The sequence below is a fragment of the Leopardus geoffroyi genome, chromosome A2 (assembly GCF_018350155.1).
Source record: "Leopardus geoffroyi isolate Oge1 chromosome A2, O.geoffroyi_Oge1_pat1.0, whole genome shotgun sequence".
NCBI classification, from domain to species: Eukaryota; Metazoa; Chordata; class Mammalia; order Carnivora; family Felidae; genus Leopardus; species Leopardus geoffroyi.
The window spans coordinates 135132348-135147956 of record NC_059331.1 but is presented as its reverse complement, the minus strand read 5'-3'; the positions used below and the strand labels follow the sequence as shown (position 1 = coordinate 135147956).

The following is a 15609-nucleotide window of genomic DNA, read 5'->3' as shown; positions in this document are numbered from 1 at the left end:
TCCTGGTTCATTTATTTAATCCCTAGTTAAATGAATATGCAGCATTGAACCTGCCTACATTTAATCTGTCCCAGATAGATTAATGCTCATCATCCCCAAAGTTCTTGCAGGAAAAATATTATATATACAATATTATACAATATTCTTTTTACCATTTCCCTTTGTTTGAATATATTTATTATCACAATCTTATTGTGTGTATATATCTACTGTAATAGAATTTTCATTAAGAGAATTCCACTTAGGCTTTCTCTCTCTCAGAAAAAAATAGTTTTAATAGAATCGTTATCTTTCATGTTTCATGTGGCCCTTTAATCACTTTTAGAGTAAATAGTACCAATAACTGGCTCTTTTTCAGTGGTCTATTTCAAATTTTTAATTATGATAGGATCTTCCTCTCATCTAAATAAAATGTAGGGTGCCTGGGTGGCTCAGTCGGTTAAGCATCCAACTTCGGCTCAGGTCATGATCTCACAGTTTGTGGGTTTGAGCTCCAGGTTGGGCTCTGTGCTGACAGCTCAGAGCCTGGAATCTGCTTCAGATTCTGTGTCTCCCTCTCTCTCTCCCCCTCCCCTGCTTGTGCTGTCTCTCTTTCTCTCAAAAATAAATAAACATTAAAAAATTAAAAAGTAATAATAATTACAATTGACTTTTATACCCTAAGTATTCCAGTCTCTGAAGTAAAAGCTGGCAAATCATTACAGATATATCCTAGAATCACTGGCTTATAAACTACGAGTTTGTGGTAGTTTTTCTAAAGGAGTATTTTTTAAATAAAATTTCAATAGAAAAGGGGCGCCTGGTGGCTCAGTCAGTTGAGCTACTGACTTCGGTTCAGATCACAATCTCATGGTTCATGAGTTCAGACCCACATTGGGCTCTGTGCTGAACAGCTCAGAGCCTGGAGTCTGCTTTGGATTCTCTCTCTCTCTCTCTCTCTCTCTCTCTCTGCCCCTCTCCCACTCATGCTCTGTCTCTCAAAAGTAAATAAACATTAAAAAAAAAGTATATAAATAATTCAGTTGATTGCTCACTTGTTTCTTTTGCATGATAGCAAATGATTTTTTGGTCTTTTATTTTTGATGCTTTGATTATGCCCTTTTCATACCGTTTCCACCATCTGCATGGCCCCTACACAAGGAGCCCATGAAATTGGTTGAGTATGCTAAATACTCTTTGGAGATTTCCCCACATTGTTTTTATTTGTTTATATTATTTAACCCCAAATGATGTGTCCTATTCCTGTGGCTGCCTCAGCTAGATCATATCTAAACTGGAGAGGAAGGTTCAGTTTATCTTATGCTTCATTTTATATATTCCAGTGTTACGACTTCTCATCTTCAATATTGCTCCCTATTTTAATATTGATTAGTTTATGGCTGTTACTTTGTGAGAAAATATGAATGTAAAAAATATTTGCCATTACAGACATATTCATTTGGTGATTTCTTTACTTGGGTGCATTGTAGTTTACAAAGTTTTAATCAGAAAGAATATTAAATTTTGTTAAATTAAATAACTTAAGACAAAGTTCTAAAAACATCAAGATCATATTGTATCGTCCATTTAGTTTTTCTTTGTCTCATAGCAAAACTTTGTAAACCATCTAAAGTGTTCAATTCATTGGACTGGACAGGAAAGGGGAAGAGAAGAAAGAGAAAAGGAAGAGAAGAGTGGGCAGATCTGTTCTAGCCATTGCCAATACTGGGAAATATAAAGTCCATGCCCTATGGTAGGCTCTAGGATAACTATTATTGCAAAGCACAGACAGCATTACTATTTTAGATATGAGTGAAAACTCAGGGGGATAAATGAGAATCAGGGTCACAATACTTGTTATCACTATAGAAAAAAAAGTTTACTAAATTTTTATTTGGGTACAATGGAATACTACAATTTTGTTCTACATAACACTGAATACCTTAGTAAAAATTACATATACATGTATAACTTTTTACTAATATATATATGTGTATATATATATATACACACACATATATATATATATATATATATACAAATGCTGACTAGCACATAGTGCTATTGCAATTTTAATTTGTACAAACCTATTGTAAAGCAGTTAGACAATATACAACTACACCATTAATATGGTTGTATACATTAATCCAGTTTTTCTTCTTTTGAAAATTTATCATGAGCAAATTACGCTATAAGAGGAAACAAATTTATATCTGGTTTTCTTTGGGATTTCCAAGATTAAACAACTGCCAATAAGATTGGATAACATATATATTTTTTTTTTTTAATTTTTTTTTTTTCAACGTTTATTTATTTTTGGGACAGAGAGAGACAGAGCATGAACTGGGGAGGGGCACAGAGAGAGGGAGACACAGAATCGGAAGCAGGCTCCAGGCTCTGAGCCATCAGCCCAGAGCCTGACGCGGGGCTCGAACTCACAGACCGCGAGATCGTGACCTGGCTGAAGTCGGACGCTTAACCGACTGCGCCACCCAGGCGCCCCAAGATTGGATAACATATTAAAAGATGTACAAACTGACAAGAAATTTCCAACCAAATAAGAAAAGATACAAAATATGCCCTCTGTTTAGAAAAATATATGCTTAGGGGCGCCTGGGTGGCTCGCTTGGTTAAGCGTCTGGCTTCAGCTCGGGTCCTGATCTCACAGTCCGTGAGTTCGAGCCCCGCGTCGGGCTCTGTGCTGACAGCGCAGAGCCTGGAGCCTGCTTTGGATTCTGTGTCTCCCTCTCTCTCTGCCCCTCCCCTGCTCATGCTCTGCCTCTCTCTGTCTCAAAAATAAATAAAAAAACATCAAAAAAAAAAAAAAAGAAAAATATATGCTTAGTCTAAATAGAAATTATTACTGTAATTATTAATATGTGTCAAGCTGTCAGGTATTGAGGAGAAATATCATCATTGTGCTTTTGATACATATTAAGGATGTCTTTGTTAAAGATACTGAAATTTTATGAAATTTAAAAAAGGTAAGAATAATGATATTTGAAAAATATTTTTCTGACCTAAGCTAGAGTGTAGGGCCTAGAGCACAGGTCATAAAGGGAAGGAAAAGGTGTGCTCAGGAGAGCATGGTCTAAGGCTAGGGGAGGGCTCAGGGATCATAAGGGGGCAGAGTGAAGAGGGTACAGGGAACTCAGTTACCAGCCTGAGGGGAGCTCTTACCACTGAGGACTTGGAACTGACTCCATTGATGGGAGAAAGGAAAAAAAAAAGGTGCTTCTCAGGGCAGGGAAGGTGACATGACTGAATGATGAATGAAAAAGAAGAATTTGGCTGGAAGGGAGAACAAATCATTAGAACAGCTATGACACATGCTAGAAATAGCAAATCATCTCTGTAGTGATTAAGAGCCTAGACTTTGGTGTCACATTGTCTTGGCTCAAATTCTGACTCCCATTGTGAAAATCCCTCAACCTCAGAGCATGAGTTTACTCTCCTGAAAAATGGGGATGATGATAAAACCTATATCATTGGGTTGTTGTGCAGGTTAAATAAAACCTTAGTAGGTAATAAATGCTCACCAAATGTAAATGTTATTGTTTGTATCGGAGATCAGAATTCATCTGCTGATATAAGGCATGAAGGATTCCAACCAGCTTCCCCCTCAGTAAAAGAAGCAGGTTAATCCTTGCTACTTGCCTCACTGGGAAACTGTGTGTTTATCCCTGCAACTTTCCAAATGACTCCTTGTTTCACTGTCCCAGTTAGCTGAGCCAGCAGTTGGCTGGAACTGGTATGCCATTCAGCTAGAGAAGCAGGTCCTGCTTACTGCCCTTCCCTCCCCTTTTGTTACTGGCAGGTGCTGGATGACAAGCTACTAGGAGGCAGGGAAAGAAAAGAATGCTCCAAAGATGACCTTTTGCTCCAATCTCTTCCTGATGCATTTATGTCTGGGAGAAATATTTCCCCTGCTTACGTGCTGTTTCCCACTCTGAGTCATGTCTCTTCCTTTCTCTCATCATTTTCCACCCCTACCTTTTCCTATAATGGCAAAAACCACTTCTCCAGCCGTGCAGCCAAGCTGAGTGACCTAACACGTCCAAGTGCAGGCAGATAGGTGTCTCTGTCCTATTTTTGGATAATTGTTGAAGTGGTGTCCTCTGATTTCTCTGACTGCTGCATGGTCTTCTTTCTTTGCTACGGACACATGGCAACAGTCAACAGCACAGAGAGGCAAGGTGGAAGAGAGACAGATAGTCAGACTTTGTAGTGTTCTTTATACTTTAACTTTTGCTTTTCTGCATTGCCTTTAGGGCCCATGGAGGTAGCAAAGCCCTCACAACCCCTTCTAGCCCTTTTCATTCAATAAGACATAAATAACATTTCTTTATGAAGGAAAGGAAAGTCTTTAGATGATTTCAACTCCCTCTATCCCTGCTCATTTTCCATTGTCCCCCTTCACTAGAGGTTTGGGGCAGGGCTGTCCAAAAGCAAAACTGTGATGGGTGATGATTGTATCATGGGAGCCTTCCATTTTCCCTTTTCCTGTCCCAGTTTTCTCTTTGGTGCTGTGTCTTTTAATCAGTATATGGTAGTCACATATGGAACTCAGGTCAAGGCCCTCATGCTCAGGTCCCTCATGTAGTTTTCAATATGCCCTTCTTATTCACATGAAAGTAATAGATGACTGTTTATGGATGTAAATGTTACCCTACCCAAGGGTACTTTTTACTTAAGCAAGCATCAAAGTGTAATGTTCTATTGGTGACAGTTCAGATATAGTCCAAAGAAAAAGGCTGAGGAGTGGGTACAAAAATGTTGTAAAATACAACAAAGAGTGCCTTCTTTTGCTCATTTGCTGTTTGGGGATGAATAGGAAAGGAGATTGTGATGATTAAATTGTGGAAGCCCAAATTATTCTGATTCCTACAAATTATTGCCTGAATATCTAGTATATCTTTACCCTCTGATGTTTTCTCCTATAATTCTTTCCCTTGTCCTCCCCACATATATACCTTGAAGGAAGGAAATATACCAAATCCTGGTTTATGATAAGTTGCATTGTGGTGGTAATTTTTCACTGTAGCAGTACCTACATTTTTTTTTTTTTTTTTAGTTTCTTAATGTGTAGCCTTGTAAAAATCCTTTAAGCTCATGTTATCTCAAATAAACATCCTAAAATGACAAAGCTGCAAGCTAAAAAAACTGAGCCATTATGTATATGATTTCTCTGCCATGCTGTTTTGTCCTGGGATTCAAATGAGACAACATATGGGACTGGGTTTTCTAAAATGTAAAACTCCATAAAACTATATTTTAGCATTATACATTTCAAAATGGGAAATAGGATAGTAAAGGAAATAGCAATATATTAGAATACCAGGAAGCATGTTTCCAAATGAGTTTTTAAGTGCTAGTATTTCCTACACTTCAGAAATGAAAATACATTTTAGATAAGAGAATTAAGAGTAAAGACAAGCATCACAAGACAAGGATGAAATATATCTGTTTTACATACATTTTTGTTTTCCCACCTTGATGATTCATGAATGAGAAAATGGTGAGAAAGGAAATCTTGTTAGAATCAGTGCATTTCAAACCTCTCTTGCAAATAAAGAAAATTTGGTTCTTTCTTTATAAAGAAAATTATGAAGTTGAAATGTGATCCCCATTCCAGCTCTGTAGTCATTCCAAGTTTTTTTCAACTATTTATTCACATAGTCATTCATTCAGAAAATATTGATTGAGCTCACTATGTGCTGGGCACCATTTCATAATCCCAGGAAACAAAGAGGAAGTCATGTTTTTGGTTCTCAACGACCTATCTAGCAGTCTAGAGGGGATTAACAGGGTTAGTTTTACCATGTGGGAAGTAACAATAGGGGTTTGCATAAGATTTTATCTGAAGACACAGAAGAGGCACTCGATGTGGGGGAATTTTAGAAGTGGGAATGGGACAGGCCATGAGGAGAGGAGTGATGTGGGCATGGGGACAGAAGAGAGAGTTGGGCACTTAAGAGCAGTATGGCACTTCAGTAAGGGCTACAGTAGACAGCAATGGGTTGGTAGTGAAGGCCTTGTCTAAATAGCTCAAGAGTGGGGTGCCTGGGTGGCGCAGTCGGTTAAGCGTCCGACTTCAGCCAGGTCATGATCTCGCGGTCCGTGAGTTCGAGCCCCGCGTCGGGCTCTGGGCTGATGGCTCAGAGCCTGGAGCCTGTTTCCGATTCTGTGTCTCCCTCTCTCTCTGCCCCTCCCCCGTTCATGCTCTGTCTCTCTCTGTCCCAAAAATAAAATAAACATTGAAAAAAAAATTAAAAAAAAAATTTCACTTTCAAAAAAAAAAAATAAATAGCTCAAGAGTTTGGATTTTAGTCTAAGGGCAACCACATACAATTGATAGTTTAACACAGGAGAATGTCATGGGAGTCTTGATAAGATCACTATTTTTTGAAGGGGAAGATGGATTAGAGAAGATAATATTGAAGGCTGGAGGTGAGGCCCATTAAGCATCTGTGGCAACTAGCCAGGCAAAAGATGAAGAAGGCAATAGCAGTGATTTTGGCAGAAACATCTTCAAATACAATACACTTTAATTAACTAAAAAAAATAGAGTAACACATTATTTTCAGAGAAAATGTAACAATAATCCTCAGAATTGTTAAAAATCTAGGAATCCTTGTCATAGAGAATCAAAGCCACACACTCATCTTCACAGTCAACTGAAGAGTGAAAAGTGAATGTATTTGTTATTGTATTTATAGCACATCAGCCCTCTGACAGAAAATTTTTAATTTTTAAAAAATTCCTGAACAGCTAGATTCGTTTGCATACAGTGCCAAGGCTTTATCCTACTGATGTCACAGAAAGCAATGAGATAGGAAGTTCCCGAAACCTCCTTTTGTTCAATTCTTTCATTAAAGATAAGAAAACTGAGAGCCCGAGGTGAAACCTTTTGCAGGAGGTGACACACCTCAGTAATGGCAGTGCTGAGACTGGAATCCAGATGCCTAGCCTGGAAGGCAGGGCCCTTTTCACTGCACTGTAACAGCTTCCCAAGAAAGGCATCTAAATAAATCAATGGGATGTGGATGACTATTGAAAAGAGGAAAATTTTTCAAAACTATAAAAAGCATTTTAAAAAGCCAAACACCTGCTTTATTATTAGAAGCTGGTCATTTTTCCAGATTAACTGATGGGAAAATCCATGCCAATATCAGCAGCTACTCTTCACATACTCACTTTCCAAAAATAATTTTGAACTCTAGTCTGGCTTCATGGCACCAGTATCCAAGTACATGTGATTTATGTTGTTTTACTTTCTTATTTAAAAAATTGAAAACAGAACTATCAGTTTATTTAGGATTAGCAAGAGACTTTCATTTCATGAGGAAGATGAAGTATGATGGGTTTGTGAACAATTCATTGTATATACTGTTCATCAAATGATAGAAAAATTTATAGGGAACCAGTTTAAGTGCTGAGAAAACAAATTACCAATCCCATAATTTTTCACAAATACATTCCTGAATAAGCAATAACTCATATTTTTTTTCTATTATGGGGTTTTAACAAGGTTTAAAAAGGTTCTTTATTGATCAATTTTGTATTTAATATAATAAAAACAATGAACACATTATGGGTTTTTAAAAAGTTTATTATAGAGACTCATCGCCTACTTGCCCCACCCCTGAAGAAAAGAACTAACATGTTTGCACATGAAACCTGGATCAGTTGGTACAGAATTTCAGTCTATGAAATAAAATAGCTAATGGCAAGTCTCAGTAAAAATTCATTTTGACAGTAATCAATGCTATTCAGAAATAAGGAAGCCATATATCTCACTTGTTAAAAGTTAATAGGTTTTGTTATATGACTATGTGTATTTATTTTGGCTTTAAAACTTGTCGATAGCTATTTGGAAAGATATGATTTATTTAAGCTTATGATTTATTTAAATACATATTTTATTAATCAAATAGTTTTAGCCAATCAACAGATCCAAATATTAAAAAAAAAAAAAAACACTTCAAATACATAGTTGTATTGTTTATAGTATAACTGTAGTCATGAGACTGACCTTTTTAACTAACATAATAAAATCTATATAGTCAAAAGAGTGGTAATGTTTTAAGGTAATGATCATGAGAATCTTTTCTAATTTTGAAGTCTCTTTTGTAGCTATCTTCAAAAGGATAGGAATTTTATAATTTAATCATTTGTTTACTTTGGCCCCAATAGTATTCCAGTTCAGTCATCCTTTATATTCACTAGTCCTAGTAATTTGGAAAAGTAAAATTAATATTCACTGAATGAAGATTTATCATCTATGAAGATGTTCAGAGGAATGTTAATTCAGGTTCTGATAATAATTCTGAAATTTGAGCATTTATAGACTTTTATGATATGTAAATTATAGTAACCACTTATATCATAAACATATTTTGTACATGCCTATCATTTTGGATAATGAGATTTTTAAAAGAATAGTGACTTATAACACTGAATAGGACTTTACAGTTCAAAAATGATAAGAATAATTTTATACTAACAAAATCCATATCAGATAACATCTTCAAAGTCTGTATCTGTTACTCTTTAACTTATATATATGGAACTCAATAGCATGGGCCCAACAAATTGACAACTTTCCTATAAGTCTTTCTCCATGAATCACTGTAGTTGAAATAGTACTTAAGTGTCAAAAATAGTCTTTATGTTGAGTGTTATTAAATAGCACCAGTATTACTTGAAGGTAAAATGAGATATTAACAGGAATGCAGAATACAGGTTTAATTTCTAACTATAAGAGAGAAAGCATCTCCTAGATGAAATACCATTTAGATCTGGATTATTTTTAAGGTCACAGCCAGAAAAACCTAAGTCAGAAAACTTTTCAAGAAAAATCTTATATATCGCTCTTTTATATTCTATTCCCAAAAAAGATATTTATGCTTACATAATCAAGACAGTGCAATCTCACCAATGAAGTTCCCCAGGAAAGATACATTTAATCATTCTATATATTAGTTCAATAAGATAATATAATAAAAGTACTTGAAAGCAATCCATTAGAGCAACATTTACAGTAAGTACAAAATATACAGTAAAATGCAACATCTTATTAAATAGACCTGTAGGTTAACAATATCTTATTTAAAGGAACAGATGTTCATGAATCTATTTTCACATTTATTTGTTTTATTATATTTGATATCTATTACCACTGCATGCTTTTGTTATTGTAATTCCTAGGACCTTTTTTTTTTTTTTTCCTGTACATATTTTTCCCGTAAGTATTGCCATGATTTTTTCTGCAAAGGTAATTTTAAAAGTATTACTCTCAGAGTAAAAAAATAAGAAATTGCATATTATTTATGAGCAGTTGTGACAAAACTATTATAGTGTTTAAGAAGTGTCCCTTGATCTTTATAAATTCATCATTATGAAATGTATACTTTTTTACTAAAGCAAAAACTGTCTGCCTTTAACATTAAGTGTTGCCAACCTACTGTTTAATTCGGGCTATAAAGTTTGTTATGAAATCCTTGGCTATTAATTAGAAAAGGATTATTTGAAAAGATCTGCCAATAAACATTTCTAAAAGTGGTTGCTTATCTTAAAAATTTGCTCGATTAGAACAATTGGGAAATGAACAGAACAGTAGTGCTTTTACATTATAACAACACAGAAGTATTACAGTATCCAAATCTCTAGACCTGGGGTCCAAGTGTTCAGTCGTGGCTTAGTTGCAAGCTGACAGAAGAGAAGCTGCGTCCTACACTTGTGCACAATGGGGCAATGACAACATCTGTTATGCTCTTCCATATTGTCTGCACTGAAGGCAGGACCATTAAGCAGGTCTTTACAAAAGGCATTATAATCCTGGAATGGAGGAAAAGATTTGTGTAAGGATTATTGATGTTACCAAATAAGGCCACTGACTCTTGCACATGCTTGGAAAGATACAATAATGGCCTAATTTACCTAAATTTGGTCGAACATTTGAAACAGGTAAATGAACAGTGACCCGCATAGTGATAGGATGCACAGACATGTTGTTTAAAAAAATAAACAGGCATGTAGATGACAAATACCAGTACTCTTTCTATTGGTGGCATGCTGTCTGAATCAGTAAAACAAAAAATAAATAAAACGGTAAATATATCTACCTGATCGCTGCCCCTAAACATTAACCTGCTTAATTCTTCATTTTTCCCTGAGGTTCTATTTCCCGGTAGCCTTTCCTGTTTCCTCATTCCACTTCCCTACCCCTTCATCCAGGCTGGGTTGGAGACTCCTTTTTTGTGCTTCTAAAGTACTAAAATAAAATTTCTTAATCCTCAAATTTACCAAAGGATATCATAAGTAGATGGCTATATTTCTGTCTTTCCTACTAGAATCGGAGCTCCTTAAGTGAGGACATCCTTGACCTTTATTAAATGTTTGAGCTGAAGTGAATTTAGCATTCTGTCACACTTAATATTACTAATTTTTCATAGTCATTACAAAGAGCTGTGTGGTAGAGTTAAAAGAACCCTGCAAATACTTTGACAGAACCCTGTCAAAACTCTTAGACAAAACAAAACAAACAACCTAGACTATCCTGAAATTATTTTTTCTATGTCTTTTCTTAAGATAACTGCAAACGTGCATATTCTTCATGCTGATTAATTTTCTATGTAATCCTCTGAATAATGCTCTCTGTTGTAGTAGTGCTATTTGAGCACAAAAGTATCTTTGAACACTCAGGAATTGCTGGGAGCCTCAATGGAATTTTTATTATTATCTGGATGGGCACAAGGAAGTAAGGTTGATTTTCTTGATTTGCTATTAAAATGTGACTTAAATAAAGGTCTGTTGTGCTTAGTCAAAAGTGAAAGGAAGACCAGGCAAATGTCTGATTGAGATATTTTTAGAATACTGAATTATTCATACTGACTGTCTATACACTTATATTTATCTCATGTTTTGTTCTAAGTGCTAAAGACTTAAAGAAATTTTTAAAGAAAATTAATTACTGGGTGTTTCAAAGCTAAACAGTTGAATGGAAACCAGAATGATGACAACTTTTGACTTCTTATCCCATTATGTTTCTCACTTGATTTGTGGCCCTGGGCATATCACTACAAATTAAAGTATGAACAGGAGCTCTTATGATTGCCTATAGGGATTAACATTTATTATATACCCTTGGAATGTCTTTATGATGCTACTATTATAATGTATATATGATGCCATCATGTATAAATAGAACAATCTGAAATCAGAATATATAGTGAAAACAATTAAAACAATCTCAAATTGATGTACTCTAAGACTAAACTTTAAATCAGAAAGTTTCCTAACTAAATCTACTTCACTGAGAGTACAATATACTTTCCACTCTTCCTTAGGCTAAGACATTTTCTTTCCCCATAACTTCTTAGATCTCCATGTCCTAAAAGGGAATTAAGCGGACAAAGTGGACTTTCTAGTTCAGCAAAGTACAGTTGCTCACATTTGAGACTTAAGTTGATAGGATGTGGTGAACTCATTTTAATTTAATTTTATTTAAATCTATTTTATTTAAATTTATTTTAATTTCATTTTAATTTTCTTTAAGTTGTTGTTCTCTCACTGTGGGTCAGAAGATCCAATGATCCAAACACTTCGTAAAGAAATCTTATAATTTATAAGATTATACATTCCTCCATTGAATAACAAAGCATTTAGGACAGAGACTTTTATTTAGCTTTGTATTAACTATAGTATCATGCAGATTGCATTGTCATTAGCAATTTGCTATATTAAATACTTCTTCTAAAAGTGAAAGTGCTACCACTATATTTCTATAAGTTGGACAATCTATCTGAATTGCATCCCAACAAAAACAAGGGGTAAGGGAGCTCCAGGCACATTTCTTTGATATGATCCCCTTATGACCAATAATCTGCTGTTGCTTAAAGGTGGCTATCTCAATCTGAATGTGGTATGGTATCGATACAATCCACTGGTCCCTAATGACCTGTACTTCTGACCTAGGAACCGATATCACCAGATTGAGCTCCAGGTGTTTTTCTTGTTGTTATTTGTTTGTTTAAAGAATCTAAAATCAGATCCGGTGAGGAAGTGATGTGGTTTGAATATCTATTGCTGCATACTTTCATCGCTTTGGCCACCAATCTCTTTATAATAAACAACCCCTATTCCCTGCCAAAAGAAAAAAGAAAGAAAAGGAAGTGAAACAGAAGAAAGGCTTACTCAAATAGATTTGTTCTGTAAGACCTCTCCTTGGTCTGGTCTTATCATGTCATGGGAATGTAATCTATTAATGATAAATCTATTTTATCAAGTTAGTTTTATAAACTAACTTTTTAACCATTTTTGTTTGAAGTTACTCCTCTACTTGCAATCACAGCTGCCTGATGATGAATGGGTGATGGCTAAATATTAATGTTCCACATGAATGTAATTTGAAAAGCAAGCTGAGGTTAAAGAATACATTTTATGTGACTGAAAAAGAAATGATTTGATGATTCATCATTGGAAGCACCACATACAAAAACACCTTCCATTTTCAGGAGAGCCAGGTGAAGAGAAGCATTGTTGGGTAATTGTAGCTTTACTTATAGCTTTCCACCATTTAGTAAATGAAAACCATTTTGTTTTCAATTCCTCAGCAAGTGCTTTAAGAAAGCCCAGCTCTGTTGATTATAAATATGGCACTCTATACTTCCAAATAGCTTCATAGCCAACATTCACAATATGCTATGTGGTTACTCAGTGTGTCACATTTTTGAAAGAGGTTAGATGACTGGCTTCAGTTCATTAGGAATCCAGAGTTTTATGTGCTGGCTGAGGCCTCTTTTTAAAAATCCATATGCTAATGTCAGAATATGAGCTAACTATACATCGGGACTTTGTGAATCTGCTTACGTATAAAGGCAAAGATTTTCATCCTCTTCCAGTCTTGTGGCACTCTCAATATATTTTAGTTGTTGTCAATCTTTAGTGATCAAATTAAATAGTTGTTTTTTGTCCTTTACTTATTTCGTGAATTTTTATTTACCCTTTAAAAGACTTTTTAGATGCACCTGGGTGGCTCAGTTGGTTGAGTGTCTGACTCTTGATTTTGGCTCAGGTTATGATCTCATGGTTTATGGGTCCAAGCCTACTTTGGGCTCCCTGCTCACAGCAAGGAGCCTGCTTGGGATTCTCTCTCTCCTTCTCCCTCTGCGTCTCCCCTGCTTGCACAAACTCTCTCTCTTTCTCTCAAAATGAATAATAAAATAAACTTAAGAAAAACCCCTCTTTTTAGACTCCTTTCTCTCTACATACACTTCCTAGTGCCTCCCCCTTCCTCAACAGATTTACCAGAGTTTTCCTCAGCATCTACTTCTATACTTAGCCAGTTGCCCTGATATGCTAGGAGTAAATTGAGGGCAGATATTACATCTGTCTTACTCATCCTGGGCCCAGTGCCCAGCACAAACCAAGCATTTAGTAAATTTATTTGGTTGAGCTAACTAGCTAGCTAAGTGACTAAAGGATATTGATTTACAAGGTAAAAGGGAATTGAGAATAATTTCTTAACTTTTAACAATGGACACAACAAGTGTTAGGGTGTGGCAATACCATATGAAGTGATTAAGAAAGACACCAAGGCATTTTAGGATTATACATGTCACCAGGACTGCCCTAAAGCACAAGCTTGACAACTGTGGCAATACTCCAGGGTGACCAGAATGTTCTTTCTCTCAGGATAAAGTAAATACCTTTTAATATAATAACAACACAACTTCTTGGTAAATATAAAAGTTTCCTTCAAAAAAATTTTAACGCTTAAAATATTCTTCAAGGTTTTATGATGCATTTTGAGTGTGAATAAATTTACTCAAAACATCCTACCAATGCCCAGCAGGTTTCTATATTTACTTTCCCTTGAAGTTGATGCCACTCTCCATGTCTCATAGGCAGAAAAGTAATTTGGAGGACTTCTCATTTCATTATCCTATGCAGCTTGAGTTTTCATTCATTTGTGCTGAGGGCCCCTCACAATTGCACACACATGGCATCTCCTCTGGTCTCATCCTTGCCATTTGCTAGTGGCAGGATTGGAGCAGCCCTCCATAGCACTGCTTAGCCAGGTCTGATATCCCTGTTCAGTTATACTGTCACTGGCATTCTGCTCAGAGATCACTTTTGTTTTACCCCAAGCACAGGTGGTGACTGAATAAAAGGTGATGAAAGAAATAAGAGCCTAGCCCAGAACCGCTGGCACAAGTCCTAACTCAGCCCTATAAGAGAACAACTTGTGGCAGGAAGCATGGCCTCCAGGTCTCCACTTCCAGTCAGCTGGGCCTTATTAACATCGGACGGAAAATCACACCCGAGGACAGAGGAACATTACTTCTGTTTAAACTCCTAACCCAACCAACCTGTGATTCTAAAGAAAGCATACGCCCTACCAGATCTCCCAGTTCTTGCTACTGTGTGGGTGAACTGATGAACCTTCTTGCAAGCTGGCCTGGGAGAAGGGGAGTGCAGGGGCAGGTGGCAAAGAACATTCCTACTTTCAGAAAGTTGGTCCACCCCTGTGTGCCCTTTCTCACCAGATGTGTAGACAGCTGAGGGTGGCAAAGAGAATTCCTGCAGCGAAGGCCAGGGGGATAGCCAGGAACAATGTCAGGAACTTGTATATCACGTATTTGCTGATTTCAAAGAGGGCATGGCTGCAGATCCACACTTTGTCAAAGGAGTGCGTAGACACCGGCTCTGCAATCACATCCTCGAAGCCCACCTGCAGAGGCAAGACACAGGGATCCCGAACTGTCACCAACCTGCGCCCCCCCCCCCCCCCCCGGGGAACCAGGGGTGCTCGGGTGCGAGAAGCGGGCTGGGCTGCCTATCTTCTCAGGGTCAAGTTGGGCGAACAGGAATTTGGCTAAGAATTCCTGGTTACACAAGCGACCCCGAGGCATGTGGATTCTGGGTCCCGGACCCCGCAGGGCTGACCCAGTGGCGAGGGTGGAGGGTGGGATCCGGGCTAGGGTAAAGGGGGAGCACCAGCGCCCCCAGGCAGCGGCGCGGCCCAGGTTACGGCCCGCCCCTGTTTTTCACCTTGAGGTTCGAGTTGAGCCGGTGGGGATCCCGGTCGGAGCCCGAGTCCGCGAACTTATCCGGGTCAGTGTAGTCGACGCCGCTGTGGCGGCTGTAGGAGTCGTCGTCCATGAAGAGCTGGACGTCTGCTTTCTCGGTCTCCAGCCCCATCGTGGCGCTCGGTGCGCGGCGGCTGCAGCCGGCCCGGCGCGGCCTCCCCTTCCCGTCGCGCCCCGCCCCGCCCTGCCTCGCCTCGCCTCTCCCGGCGCGGCCCGGGCGGCGGCTGCTTCCCGCTGCCGGCTACCGCTCCCGGCCCGGACCCGACCCGAGCCCCGCCCTGCGGCCGGGCCCGAGGGGCGGGAACCGGACGCAGCCGGAGAGGTGGTTCCCGCCCCGCGACTCCCGCCGCCACTTTCTGGCCAGGTCCCCGTCTGTTCCCGGCCGGCGCCATCCCAACAGGCACGTTCCGGCCCTGCACAGGCGGGAGAAGCGTGCTCCGGGCACCAGGACCCCTATTCCCGCCACAGAGGGGCCGGAGGGCTCCCCGAGTCTCATCGCTTGATGCCTAGAACTGTGATCCTTAAGAGCTGGCAG

General features: G+C 38.2%; 1 protein-coding gene across 1 annotated transcript; it reads right to left on the bottom strand.

The window, feature by feature from the left end:
• Positions 1-7573: 7573 nt before the first annotated feature.
• On the bottom strand, positions 7574-15290 carry CAV2 (caveolin 2). Its single transcript, XM_045495386.1, has 3 exons — positions 15037-15290; positions 14529-14716; positions 7574-9819 (listed from the first exon to the last, which is right to left on the bottom strand). The coding sequence occupies exons 1-3, from the start codon at positions 15184-15186 to the stop codon at positions 9669-9671; spliced, it is 489 nt and encodes a 162-aa protein (XP_045351342.1). The 5' UTR covers positions 15187-15290; the 3' UTR covers positions 7574-9668.
• Positions 15291-15609: the final 319 nt, after the last annotated feature.